General features: G+C 42.9%; 1 protein-coding gene across 1 annotated transcript in view; it reads left to right on the top strand.

The window, feature by feature from the left end:
• Positions 1-15,014, top strand: part of CACHD1 (cache domain containing 1) — a 247,434-nt gene that overhangs the window by 181,681 nt on the left and 50,739 nt on the right. Inside the window, exons 5-8 of the mRNA XM_002715945.6 lie at positions 3,096-3,222; positions 5,827-5,971; positions 6,962-7,178; positions 13,287-13,436. Coding sequence (XP_002715991.4) covers positions 3,096-3,222; positions 5,827-5,971; positions 6,962-7,178; positions 13,287-13,436 — 639 coding nt within the window. The remainder of the gene's footprint in view (positions 1-3,095; positions 3,223-5,826; positions 5,972-6,961; positions 7,179-13,286; positions 13,437-15,014) is intronic.

The following is a 15,014-nucleotide window of genomic DNA, read 5'->3' as shown; positions in this document are numbered from 1 at the left end:
AAAGATAATCCTCAGAAAACTTATTGTTAATAGCAGGAAGACATCTGCAAAGTAAATGAAACTTAACACAGTGAGTCTCACTCAGATGGAGAAAAGGATAGGTACCAGTTAGATTATCATTCTGTATTCCACTTTATTGAGGGCCACAGTAAACGATACGCACCTATAAACTGTCCTTTGACAGGTTGGTTATAAAGGACTTGGCCTCTGGCCGCCTGTCTTGCTCAATCAGCACTTCCTGTAGTGATCCTATTGGAGAGTTCTCACTCCCTGCCCTTGCACATTGGTTGCATCCTGGGAGCTCCTCATCTTCTTGAGCTCATGGCCAAATCGCAGATGTGCAGTGTTTTATGCAGGGCATCTAGGATATTGCCTGGCAGGTCATTCATAGGCATTCACTCAGTACTTGTCCTGACACCATCTCAACAACACAGGTAGACCTTTCCTACCTTTGGGTTTCCATTGTCCACCTCTGTAACCCCATCGAAGAATTTTGGCAGATACCATTATACCTCATAGTGTCTATCTCTGATCTCCTTCAGTTAGTGTCACTCCCCGTCTTCGCGGAGGAACGACACAGGACCCTGCGCTGTTCTTTTGTCTGCTCAGCCCTCCCCGGGTTTGCTGCTGGTCCTTCCCGGGTTGGCTACCGTCCCTCCACCTCCGTGGAGGGGTGGGCCCCCTGCCACTTTCCCCACTTCCGCAGGGGAGCGGCACACCGCCGGCTGGCTCTCTCGGGGGCTGCTCAGGTGTTCCTTCAGATAGATGTTCCTGGTGCATGTTGTCTCTCTCCTCCTTTATAGTCCTCTTCCACCAATCCCAACTCTGCTACCCACACGCCGAGTACGCTGCCCTCCTCCAATCAGGAGCAGGTCCTGCTGTTTATTGGTTGAACTGGAGGCAGCTGTGTAGAAGCTGTTTCCTCCTCTCCCAGCACCATATTGTGGGAGAGCAGATGCATAGAATAAGTCTTAATTCCAGTAACAGTTTAGTTCGAGTTGCTCCCCACAAGTTAGTCTGTCTTTCAGGTAAGAATTTGATCTTTGGAGTCTCTTTTCTTCCATACCAAAAAGCATTTTCCTGCCCATGGTAGGCCAAGAACAAATGAAGAGGAATTAATGAGAGCCATAGAGTCATATAGGGCAAGAACAGACATAAATACCACAGCCCACAGACAGAAGGACTTTAGACCTGAGGCAAAACCTGACTGTCTCAAATAAGAATTCATTTGCAGCCAATATAATGAACCATGTGCTAGGCCAACAGCCATAATGAGTGCTAAAGAGAGAGAACAGACCAGTGTCTTGCTTTCTTGGAGTTCATGATGTCCTAAGAAGGAAGCAGGCATTGGACTTCCCCGGGTGCCATCACCCCAACTCTACCCTGAAGATCTTGGCATTTCTTGTTTCTGAATTTTAATCTCAGATGCTAAGTGTGGTACAAAAACATAATATTGTGATAGTCTACCCTTTTATTTCTAGGAGAGAAAGGTTTGGTGAAAAGCTCATTAGAGTCAGGATAACTATATTCTAACTACAACCTTACCACCTAATAGTTGTGGATATTCATTTGTTCAAGAAATATTTGCTGGACACACACTGTGCATACATTAATCTGGGTTCTAAAGGGGAAAGGCCAAGTTTCTAATTGCATGGAGCTTAAAATTTAACTGGAGAGGAGATGAGTGAGCTGGTATTAAACCAATACAATAATTTCAGGTGGTAGAAGATGCTATAAGGAAAATAAAACATGATAATATTACAAAGTACCATCTAACTTCTTTGAACTCAGTTTCCTCTTTTACAACATGGAGATAATACCACATGTATGATTTTGTAAAAGTTAAATGAAACATTCTGTGTGAAAGCTCTTTGTTTCCAGTGGAGGTCAAAGTCCATCGTTGTTAGTGGAGGCACAAATTGAACCCTTTTAAGGGATCCTTTATTGGTTCTGTGGGCATTTAAAGCTTTATGTATTGGGGTCAAATTCACCTCACACTTTCCTTCCCTTTTCCTTTGCTGAGACTCCTTTGCCCATTGAATTGCTTTGTGCTCCATTTCCATCTCTGAAATCCTTCTGGTGTATTGGGTACTACAGCAAGGCTTGGGTTTTGCCCATCTTTGTATATCTTGGCGGAATATAAAGCAGTGAGTTGTATGTAATCGATGTGTAATGAATAACTGAGTTGGAGGAGAACTCAGAAAAAGGGCCTAAGAACTCAGAAGGGAGGGCAGATTGTGGGAGAGGGAAGCAAAGACATCATGGAGGTTGTGGGATGGGATTGCACACAAGGGGCTGGCACTTGGGGTGGAGGGAATGGCAGATGCAGAGCAGTGCAGGGCTGTGGTATCCACAGGAAGGAAAACAGCATGGCATGATGTAAAGAACAGAGGAGCCAGGACACTGCAGGTGGAATCTCTACTTGGTCACTTACGGATGAAGTCTTTGATCAATTGCTTAAGCTCCCTTAGCATAGTTTCTCAACTCCAAAATAGGGATAATAATACTTCCTGTATCCTAAGGTGAAAGAAATGAGATAACACAAAGGCAAGCCTATGTCCTGACACCTGGTGCAAAGGAAATGATCCCATAAGTAACAGCCTTATTCAGTGATTATGATTCTGGAGTTTAGTACCGTGTATTCTGTTTCCCTCATGGTGAAGGGAGACATGTGGAGGTAAGGTCAATGTTACAGGTCTAGTCCCTGTGGAGACAAGGGCCATTAACATCACTATTTCCACAGTCAGAGCATGTGCCCCAAGCTAGCAAGTGTACACTAGCCCAACAGGGACCAGTCCCATGAGGGGAGAGATTAATGCAAATGAATCATTTGTGCTGGAAAAATAATTCCGGACATATAATGTCACTATATAATGTTAAGAAAAATAGCTTCAGTTAACTGAAACCTTACATTTTCTGTTCCTGGAGTATTTTTAAGAGAGCAAAAGAAAATGTTTTGTAGAAAATTTACAACCTTGTATCTAGTGGGATTTCTTCATACTACAAGCAGTTTATGCAGAACAGATGCCTAAGGAACAGTGCCTGTGTGCACCTGTGGGTTTGGTGGTTGTATTTCATTTTTCTCACTCCTCCAGTTCTCGCAGACAACCTGAAATCCAACCCTGGAATTAAGTGGCAGTATTTCAGCTCAGAAGAAGGAATTTTCACTGTTTTTCCAGCACACAAGTTCCGGTGTAAGGGCAGCTATGAACATCGTAGTAGGTATGTTGACTTGCTTGCTCAAGTGTTTAATTGTTGCTTAAAAATAATCTGTATGAAGCGTGAACTCCTTACTTCCACCCATAGCACTGCCTCTAAGCTATACATTCAAAAACATGTTTTGTCCTGAAACAATTTCACTATTTAACATGTGGAAATATGTATTAAAGGGCAATTAGTAAAGCTCAGAAGAGCTTTTTAAGAACGATCTAGCAAGTTCAATAAGACAAGGTGTATACTACTGAAATTAAATTGTTTGAAGCCACCATTGAGTTTTGAGCTTCAGATGCCTTTGTTGAAACATAAGTGATGGTACCTTCTGTGCAGTACAGTATAGAACATAACCTTACAACATACTTCCAAGTAGAGTTTGTGGTTCTCAAGTCTAATGCACTTAGCTATACTTTTAAAGTTTTTACACAGATTTCAGCTACTAGAAGTGTTAAGAATGTCCAGAAAGCACTGGATTCGTGATCACCACCATCCTGCTTTTCTCAAAGACTTGAGATTGTACCACCTAGCAAGGAGGGCAGTGATGATGAGGTAATATGTATGTCAGGACTCATCTACTTAGAGAACCCTCAGGCAGAGGTACTTTCCTTTGGAATCCCAGTGGTTCCCATGTGCAGTGTTTGATGCCTGAACATCTGGAGCGAATGCAAGGTGCCCACTTTTTCAAGCCATGTTATGGAGTCTAAATAAACAATCATATTACCTTCCCTTCATCTTTACTTTAAATTGCATCTAGGATTTTTCCTCCCCAGGAAAGTACCTTTTCTGTGCTTTTCCTAGAAAGACGTTTTGATGGTTCGTATGATTTCTTCTATTCCCCTCCCTGGACATGCTGGTGAAGACTTGGTTGTCTTGAAGACTAGACCAGAACTTGTAACTTTGGCTTCTAGTCTCCCTCATGACAGGAGAGCAAAGGCTACCACGAACTACTTAATTCTCATGTGCTTCTAAGAGGGTTGATGACATGGCATGCTGCTTTTAACCAAGTGCTTCAGAAAGGGAAACAAGTCTGTATTCACCCAAACCTTTATCTCCACTCTAACTTTGCCGTAGATCAACTGTCTAGCCTGTATTTCCTGGCTAAATGATCCACTTTTCTCTCTCTGTTGGTGGTCACTCTCATCTCTTGTCTCATCACTGCTCTGATGACCTTGCGAGTTCTCTACATCTCTTCCAAGAGTGTAGTAGATTTCAGAGCATAGCAATATAAGAAAGGAGCTAAGTTAACTTGTTAACATTTAACATTACTTATTTATGTTTCCCACTCAGTGTGATTATGCCAACAAATACTGTGTTTTTCTTTTATGTGAATTCATTTGGAACAATGTGTACCATTTTAAAGAAAATTCTCTCTCCTAGCTTTAGAGACCTAGAAAGTTAAATATTTGCCCCAGTTGTGAGTGTTGGGTGGTCAAATTTTCCTTTTTTGTTAGTTCCCTATTTCATTTCCATAGCCACCATTCCTGGACTCTTTTCACCCTATTTCCCTGCTGGCTCAATGGTATCAACTAGTGAAAATAAAATAGTCCTTGAGTATTAATGCAAGACTTTTGGCTTGAGAACAATTAGTGTGAACTTTGCCAGATTTTGAGGCTTTTTTGGTACTTTGCCTCCATTTCCTCATTTGTGCCCAGGCTTTTGTGACTCAACTGGCATCTAACATTTCACAAAAAAAAAAAAATCCAGTGTTTCAGGGGTGTCAATAAAGGAGAGAATTCTCTGGAGGCTGATTTGCTTTCGAAAACTCCCCCTAATTTGTTCCAGCTTTAAAACTGTGAATAGAGACCTCATTAAACCTCTTCCCACAAACCTTCCTGCACTGCACATTAGCAGAAGGCTGCTTTGATAGCAGGCAGTTCTCCTTTGTGGCTCTTCCCCACCCCCCTTTTTCTTAATGTTGGCAAACAAAACCTGGCAGGACGAGTGGCTATCACAGGCTTGGACACACATTCTGATGGCATGGTTTTAAATACTCAGAGAAGGGCCCTTTTGGTGGCTGACCTGTGTGAATTGTTTTAGTACAGAAAGGAAAGGGGCCTCTTAGTGGGAGCCTTTGTATCAGAAGAGAGAAACCAAACTTGCTATTCAAAGCTGCTCTGCAGGCTCGCAGGCTGTAGGCTGCCTCCTTTCTGGCAACACTTCACTAAGAGTCTGCAAAGGAGCCAGTGCTGGCCAAGGGACCGTGCTCTCCCTCTCAGACTGCCTGCAGCCGAGCGACCACCAGGTCTATTTCCTGTGTCCTAACACGGAACAATATGCAGCGGCAGCATGCAGAAGGGAAAGAGCAGACTTTGGAGTGGGCTGAAAAGCTAACCTCCAAAAGGGCTTCTTTCTTCAGTACTTCTCTCAGTTGCTGTCATTTAAAGAAGGCACAGGACACTGATCTCTGTTCTGCAGACTCATGTTACTGTCCCGAGTTGTTTCCAGTGCACCACTGTGGTTTCTCCTTCCATGCTGATCTCTGTGTCCTTGCGCTACCCAGAAGAACATGGTAGACGCCCCCATACATACACATCCGTAGTGTTCACCACTGTGGGCGGTAGAGGCCTTTTACCCTAACCAACACTGACCACGAAGAGCTTCTCCCTGTTCTAGACCCATCTATGTCTCCACTGTCCGGCCACAGTCAAAGCACATTGTGGTGATCCTGGACCACGGGGCTTCCGTCACTGACACTCAGCTTCAAATCGCCAAGGACGCCGCTCAGGTCATCCTCAGTGCCATAGATGAGCATGATAAGGTAACCATGGTTCCAGCAACCCCATGGCCTGGGTCCTCCTTGAATGTCTTTTAATAATTACTTTATTGTTTTGTGATAGACACTCACATGCCACATAAGATATCTGGGTCAGAATGGACCACCTGGATGGCAATGTACTCATAAAAATTATAATGTACCATGAGTATGAAGTAAGCTATGCCATCCAGATTTTCTTACAGTACAAGTAAAGTGTAACAGAGCACATGATATTCACACAGTAACAAAATTGCCTAACACTACATTTCCTAGAACAGATCTCATCATGAAGAGACACATAACTGTTTATATATTTTAAAACATTTTTAAAATGACTTTGGGAAAAGAGAGTGGTTTAGTTTTTATTCTAATAGTTTTAAAAAAGCAGCCACCAACCCAAAAATCTCTTTTACAACTAACATTACCACCCAGTGAGTCTTGTAATTCTTTTATGAGTCCTGTTAAGATTTTTAATTAGCCATGATTTTCACACTGGAAATTGTTATGCTAAGGAGGAAAAGAGCTGGGGGATTTGATTACTGGTGGATGGGTCAACCTTATCTCAAGATTTATGGGAAGTAAGGAAGAAGGGAAGGCTGCTAGCAGTTTACTAATCTGCAGGACACCTCAGAGATAGGTATGTGCATAGCTAATGATAATGGGCTTCAAACACAGCCCCCCCCCCCCTTCCCTCACCTCTGCCTCCGGTTTACAAACCAGGTTGGTTGGTTCTTGTTAATATTTTCTCTGAATGAAATAAGGAGGATTTAAGGGTTTATTTTTTAAATATTTTATATATGAACACCATACTGCTATTTCATCTTGGAAGCAAAACCAGACTCCAAGTGCCCCCCTCCCCCTGCGCCCTTACCATTCCTTACTAATTAATCTTTTTCAAGTGTGATAGATTGATACCACCAGCCACTTAATTTTAAACTCTCAGAAACTGTTATGTTGATGGGCTCCTCTGTTACAAACCTTTCTTTCCTCCAGATCTCTGTGTTGACTGTGGCAGATACCGTCAGGACTTGCTCGCTAGACCAGTGCTATAAGACCTTCCTATCTCCAGCCACCAGTGAGACAAAGAGGAAGATGTCCACCTTCGTGAGCAGCATCAAGTCTTCAGACAGCCCCACCCAGCACGCAGTGGGGTTTCAGAAGGCATTTCAGCTGATTCGGAGCACCAACAATAACACAAAGTTCCAAGCAAGTAAGTGTATTCTCTCAGAGGACTTAGAAAACACAAAAGGTGGAGATGACTACAGGAATTTAGTGTAAATTGACCACGCAACTGTGTTCAGAGGGATTTTTTTAATTGATTTGGGATCAAATGGTCATGTGTTATATTCACATGAGATCCTGATACAAGAATCTTATTAGATTTTTCTCATCTTTCCCAAACAGAGGTGTTAGGTCTGTGATTTCTTGACTCTCAGCGTCTCCTCTTCCTACTCCTTTATTAAGAACATCTCCCCATTTATTTCCCAATGGAATATCCCTGTCTTTTTTAATGCTAATTGTCAATTGCCTTATCCTTGACTTGGAGTGGATGTCTGCTTGTGCGCATGTGCACATGAAGGGGGCAGCAGGAATTCTTGCCTTGATCCTTCCTCCTTCTAACCAGCTGTCATTTAGATGAGCACAGCCCTTCAAATGTACAAAGGCACTCTAATTTAATTTTCATGTATTAAGGAAAATCTGGAATTAGGATGCATGCTAAAGGAAAGGAAAGGATATGTGAAATGGAGCTCAGGCTTTGAGACTACTGAAAGGAATCTATTTCATTCTCCCTTTTGTATTTGAAAATCTGCTTGTTGGTTTTTTTTGAAACACTAATGTATCCTATTGAGATAAATTTAAAGAATATATTTTCAGGCTTTTCACTGTGTCTGCATTTAAACCAAGACAGCACTGATCAGCATAAAGCACAGCACCTGGCACACAGTGGGCCCCTGAAAGAAGGAAGTGCTGTAATTATTGCAACAATTGATGGTAGATGGTGTATTCTTTTTATGTTTCTGCCTAACAAATGATCACCAACTTAGCAGTTTAAAACAACATAACCCTTAGGATCTCACAATTTCCATGGACCAGGAGTCTAGGGACGCTTCACTGTGTCCTCCAGAGTCTCACAAGGCTGCAACTTAGGTGTCAGCAGGACTTTGATCTCATATGAGGTTGGAAGTCCTCTTCTGCACTCACATGACTGCTGGCTTCTAGAATTCATTTCCTTGCAACTGTTGTTTGCTTCTTTAAGGCCATTAGGTACATTGACATATTGTCAATTCCATTACTTGTGTCCTTTGCTTAGAAATGTTGTACTTGTTTCAGTAGTCATGAAACCATTGTTAGCATTTATTCCAATTTTCACTGTTATACTGTTCAAATAATGGAGCAGGGCTTGTGTGGCACAGCAGGTTAAGCCACCACTTGACATACCAATGTTCCATATCAGAGCATTGGATCAAGTCCTGGTTGCTCACTTCTGCTCCAGCTCCCTGCTCACCCACCTGGGAAAATAGCAAAAGATAGCCAAAGTATTTGGATCCCTACTACTCAAATGGGAGACCAGAATGGAGTTTCTGGCTCCTGGCTTTGGTCTTGCCCAGCCCTAAGCCATTGCTAGCCATTGTTCTCATTTGGGGAGTGAACCAGCAGATGGAGGATCTCTGTGTGTCTCGTCCTCCCTCTCTGTCACTCTGCCTTTCAAATAAATACAATTAACCTTTAAAAAAAATAATGGAGAGAAATATTGTAGTAGAATTTGCAAGTTCCAGTGCCTACAGAGCCAGGCCGTGGACACAAGTCAAGCTAGCCAGGGTGAGACAGTGAGGCTGGTTGGACAACACAGTAAGCCAGAGAAAGCGTGCCCCAGGAAGAGGGTAGCCGCTCTCTCTGTTCAGTCTGTTGTTAGCGTGTGAGAATGCCCACCTAGCTTTGCCAAATCTTCTGTTTTAAGAGAAGCCAGAAATGTGGATTTTTATGAAATGCCTTGATTTTTAAGAGCTGACATTTGTTCCAGCTTTATAGCTGTGAATAGAGACTTCATTAAGCAGAAGCGCATTAGCAGAAGCCTGATTTGCTGGGAGGCATTTTGCCTCTGGAGTTTTTGTGTTTGTTTTTCTTTGCTTCATGCTGGCAAACAAAAACAACGCAAGAAAGCTGATCATCAGAGACTTGGACAGATTTGAGTGGCACAGTTTTCTTAACGCTCAGACCAAGTAAGATGTTTCTTGAGCTCACCAGCTTCCAGTTTACAGCTACTGCTGGCAGTGCAGAGGGAAAAGAACCTCAATTCGTTTGCATAAAGCAATCCTTCAAGAGTTAACCTCCTCCACTTCGTTAAGAAGTGTTAGGGTGCACTTAAGCAATATAGCCTACAAGTTAAATATGTAGGTTTTGGATTTCAACCAATGTTTTAATGTGAAGCTTTTCTAATGTTGCATACTTGTGTAAATTATTTGACCGCTGCAGGCCTAGTTTTCTCTGTAAACTAAGGGAGATAATAAGACCCAAGGGTCTATCTTAAGTATTCAAAGATTTTAGCTGTAATTATTATGATATGCAGCTTCCTACAAGACTTCCAGCTCCAACTAAACTAGAATAGCTACCCTAGATATCCTAAGTTGACCCTAAGCCCAAAGATGGCCAGGGACCACTAGTAGCCTCAGTAACATCAAAGTAAGGGGATGGACTCTGTACCCTTCTAGGAGCTTACATCTCCATCACTACTTGTGTTCACCCCACAGTTATTTAGTATCTACCTAATTGGGGGCTATTTTAGGGCCTGCATGGCAAAGGTATTCAAATAAGAATGAGACTTAGCATTTAGGATTATTGCACAGGTTAGTCTGTGCATGATGCTCTATGTCATATATCATTGTAACTTTGGGTTAATTTGCTTTGTAACACTAGAAAAATCTAAAACTTTTTATCCATTGCTTTTTTTTTTTTTTTTTATTCCCATGGTAAATTTATAACTGATAGAGCTAACACTTTTGGATTGGTTGGTCTCAGTTTTTTGGGAGGTGGGTGTTTGGAGGACCATCTTATAGTAGAAGGAATGAGGTGGCATGGAGTAGGAATCTAGTCACGTGGTCAGAGCCCAACTTGGAGTTGCTTTTCCCTTTTTATATTGACTACAAGAACCCCTGGTGGTTTAGAGAGGGACTAGACAAATGAAGAGTCTACTGCATTTTCTTCCAGTTACAAGTTGCTTCTTTGCTCTGTCCCAAGTCTCTATACAACCCTAACATTACCAATGTCAAGACTTAAAATTCCTCTAAGTGGGTGACAATGGAGGGATATTCTGATGAGTTAAAAATTTTTTTGACAGATTTGATATCTAAGAGTGGAAAAACCAGTCCATTTCGCTTGAATGAGAGTGGAATGGAATCTGGCTGGGCAGAGCTGATGAGGATGCTCACAGGGTATATGTCTTGTGTAGAAGGAAGAGTACTTGGTGATGGAAGGAAGCCTGAGGGCTACAGGCCTTGGTCCATGCCCCAAATACAGTTCCATACCTTAAAACCCACTCTTGATGACAGTATATTCTATCCAGAATCATAAGGCTAAATCAGAAAACTGAAGGGTTCTCTTTTATGTCAGTCCAAGTGTGTCAGTAATAAGGAATTTATTACACATGGTATCTTTGCCGTGAGGATATAATTTGTTTCTTACAAGGCTACTTCAAATGGTTCATGGAAACTGGAGTGCAAAAGATAAGCTTATTTGGGTGCAAAAGAGTTTGAAATCTTTGTATATAAGTATATAAAGAATCTTCAAGAAGTCTAAGAAAAATATGTATTAAAATTATACATGCATTTCAAGGGCTTTTTTTTTTTTTTCATCAAAATAAACTTTGTCTTTGAATTCTGCTTTCCACACCTTTATTCTCCCTACTATGGAGTCAAGCACTATTGGTATTCTTTATCAGCCTGAAGCTTAAGTGAAATGTTTAGCGTCCAATGAATAATTTACTGGGCTGATTTACAACACTAAAAAATATTGGCATCTACTCTAAGTTAGGAATATTCCTAAAACTATTTTTGGTGTCAGCACTAACTAAATGTAATGCAATTTACATCTGCAGTTAATGTTCATTGGAAATGGAGCATAAAAAAATAGCTTTAAGACTTGCTTTCTAGGCATTTGGCACAGTTGATAAACCAGTGTTTGGGATGCCCAAATTGCCTGTCAGAGTGCCTGGATTCAAGTTCTGGCTCTGTTGTCTATTACAGCTTCCTGCTAAGGTGCACCCTGTGAGGCAGTAGTGGTGAATTACATGGTTGAGTGCCTGCCACCCACATGGGAGACTTGGATTGAGTTTTAGGCTCCTGACTTCAGCCTGCCTCAGCCCTGGCCTTTGAGGGTGTTTGAGAAGAGAATCAGCACAGGGAAGATCTTTCTCTTTTTCTTTCTCTCTCCTTCTTTCTCTGGCTTTCTACCTCTCAAAACTAAAATTAAAAGCATTTTTAAAAAATTTTAAAGACATATTAAATATTTGTGGTAAATAAGAGGGACTTTAAATGAATTTATTTCATTGAGTCAAATTGTATTAAACTCAGTTCAGTTGTCTACAATATTGAAAGAGCATATGTAAATTAACTATTTGATTCTGCATAGTAAATTATAGTTTAAAACTTAAAGTGGAAATTTACAAACTAAAGGAAATTCAAGCACTGAGACCTCCTCCTCAGGATCATTTCTTCAAAGATTAACTGTATTCATTACCTATTGCTGCCTAAGAAATTACCCCAACACTCAGCAGCTTAGCACAATAAGCATTTGTTATCCTAGTTTCTGTAGGCCAGGAATCGGAGCACTGCTCAGCCGGGTGCCTCTGGCTCATGATGTCTCAGGGTGCGGCAGTTATCTCAGAGTTTGGCTGGGAGAGGGCCTTCTCCTAAACTCACTCACGCTGGTGCAGGCAGGATTTCTGATTCTGAGGGCTTTCTGTTCCTTGCTCCTCTGTAGGAGAGTCCATAGAGCATGCCAGATGGCTTCCCTCCTGGTGAGAAAGTCTTGACATCCCATAACCTCTGACGCATTCTCTTCTCTCTGAGGGGAGTCACTAAGACCAGCCCGGCTCAAAGGGAGGCAGCTGCCTCCAGGACATGAATATCAGGGGGTGAGGGCCGTTGGGGTCAAATCAGAGGTTGCATGTCACAGGCAGTGTCGGGCAACCTCAATTAAACAGCAACAGGAACCTGAGGAGATGAATGTATAGTGCTTTATATAAATATTTATTTCTCAATAAAGTTACAACTTCTATATAGGATATCCTAGATATCTGTGGAATGAAAGGATCTCTGATTAGAAGGAAAATATAAAAAGTCCAGCTGTCATCCCTCTTACAGTGGTCATCCAGCCGTGCTTATTATCTAGGGGTAGGAAATACATCGCTTTAAGTTCTGAGTCAGACAGCTGCTTCCAAGGAACTAAAATTCTCAGTTAGTCTGCCCATCAGCCCTGTGTGGGGAACACCTGACTCCCAGGTCATGGATGGTACTTCAGACAAGGAGAAGGGCTCCATTGCTGTTTAGGGATGGGTGTATGTGTGTGTGTGTGCACACATGTTGCAGTTTCTTTCTTTGTCACCCTCTTTTTGCCATCATCCTTCTGCATACACCCTTTACTTATGTTAACCAATGAGTTCTGACAACAGCCCTATGAAGTCAGCATTGTCATTTCCTCCATTTTATGGACAAGGAACTTGAGGTGTAGAGAGAGAAAGAAATTTCCCTAAATTACCTAGCCATTGCTTAAACCCGGGCTCCTGGCCCGTGCATTCAAGTTTATAGTGCTTCACGGCCTTGCTGAGTGTGTGAGTGGAAATGTATCTAGAGGTAGTTCCTGCAGGCCAAATAACCTTACTTGTCCAGGGAGCCTCCTAGAAAAAGCACCACTTTAAAGCCTAGTGCCCCTACCAACCTGAGTGTCATGACAGTGGTCCTGAGTCAGGGAGCAGAGGAACAGCCATGTTTTAGACAACAGCAGGGGCCTCCATTGAGGTTCTCTTGAGTTACCGCAGGCATGGGTGCCTAAAAAATATCACCTTCTTTTATCCAGCAGATTTATTAGGGAACAATTTTTTACCCTACTGCAGACGAACGAGGCCTCGCTGTCCAGAGAGGGCTGGATGGGAGGACATGGAGGCAGGAGATGAAAGCCACAGCTACACATAAGAAGAGTGGGAAGGGGGGCCAGCAGGGCCTCACCTCGAGGAGGGGAAATGAGGAGGGAATGAAAGGGAAACAGCACCACTGCCTCCAGCCAGCACCCAAATGTAATGTTGCGTTTGGGTGTTTTTGTTTAGATACTGACCTGGCCATCGTTTACCTGTCAGCTGGCATTACATCAAAGGACTCCTCGGAAGAAGATAAAAAGGCAACTCTCCGTGTCATCAATGAAGAAAATAGCTTTCTCAACAACTCCGTAATGATTCTCACCTACGCCCTCATGAACGGTAGGCAGTGTTGCGAGATTTTTCTTTCAGATGAAAGTTCCCTCTAAGTGGATGCTGCTTGAAGAAAGAAAACAGACTCCTAACACTGTGCTTTGATGAAGGCTGTCACCAAGCACAGACAAGCTACCCGCTCTCTTCCTGACTGACGTTGGCACGCAGGGCCTTTTGGCATGTCCCTCTCTCCAGCCAACTGCTTGTCTCTAAAGCTTCTCACGTTCTGTGGTCTTGCAGAAGATTTTGTACAGCTCCCTTTGTTGCAGTTCTCCCCCGTAGTCTACATTATCTGAGGTTTGCTGTTGCCTGGAGATTGTGAACTTAGCTCGTTGATCTGAGCTGCAAGCAGCCAAATACAGGCCCGCATACAGCCTGTACAGGCCCAGAGTCTCCGTATGAAGGTGGTTCTGGATTCCACATTGCCCTGAATAGTCACCACTAACCTCTTCTGCCACTTCCTCCGTCTCAGCTTGCATGCCTGTCTAATGAACATAAGGGTCACCTATTCTGCAGGGTTGTTGTGAGGCTTAGCCTTATGGTCTGCACTTGGCACTCGCCAGGGACTCATTACAATTGATTGCGCTGCTGTAAATGTGATGCATGTGAAAGCATTTGATGAGTGAACAAATTTAAGGAAATACTCCATTTCCCTCTCTGCTACCCAACCTGTCCCCCAGTCTGGGGACAGCCCAGTTTTCTACCCTCTGTGCTGTGTTGTTTCTCCCCACATGTGTTGCTTCAACTTCCCTGGGCTCTTGCCCTCAGTACTCAAGGCAAGCATCTTGTCTTGTGTGTAAGAGGCCATGTCTTGATCCAGCAGCCTTTCCCACCTACAATCTTGTATTTCTCTTCAATTCCCAATTTCCATGCAAAACCATATGGTTTTAGGGACAGTGCTAAGGATTACTTGGGAAATGGTTTTTAAGTGCAGATTCTCAGACAGTACCCTCAGATTCTTATTCAGATCCTCCCGGGATGGTGTGGGCTGGAGCGCTTCCTTTCCAAATGTTGCATGGACCTCACTTAGTAGCCGTGTGTACTTATTAGCTGTGTGGTTTAGGGCAGGTCACCTGGACACTGGGCCTCTGTTTTATGTGTGAACTGAGAATCAAATCTATGCATAGGATTATTGTGATAGAAAATAAGCAAGATATGATATGTGTTTAAAGTTCTTCCCATCCTACCTGGTAACTAACGGGTCCTCAAAGCAGCTGGAGCAGTGAATGAAAGATGACATGGTTTCTTGTCTCTCACATCACAGCTCAGAGGAGGAGGATGCCTGCACTATGCAGGGCCAGCTCAGTTTTGTGCCATGTCCGCAGCATGTTGTACTTGCTTCTCATGAACATGTTTCCCTTTCGGGTGTGGTGGGGAGGTCACATGTGTTCCCTCAGCAATGGACCTCCTTGGCACAAGCTCTTAGTGTTCCTTGTACTCTGTGCACTTAACGAGAAGAGCTAGGCACAGTGAAGGTACTTGGTGAGCATGGCCTCATCTTGCCTGGGCAGCCTTTCACCGCTATCTCAGGTTAACTGTTGCTCTTTTCTCCTATGGTTCAGCTTCTTTCAGTCATGAGAGGAAGGA

This window comes from Oryctolagus cuniculus, chromosome 7 (genome assembly GCF_051225735.1).
Source record: "Oryctolagus cuniculus isolate XC-2025 breed Fujian yellow rabbit chromosome 7, ASM5122573v1, whole genome shotgun sequence".
NCBI lineage: Eukaryota > Metazoa > Chordata > Mammalia > Lagomorpha > Leporidae > Oryctolagus > Oryctolagus cuniculus.
The sequence above is the reverse complement of the archived record's forward strand: the minus strand, read 5'-3'. Positions and strand labels throughout refer to the sequence as shown.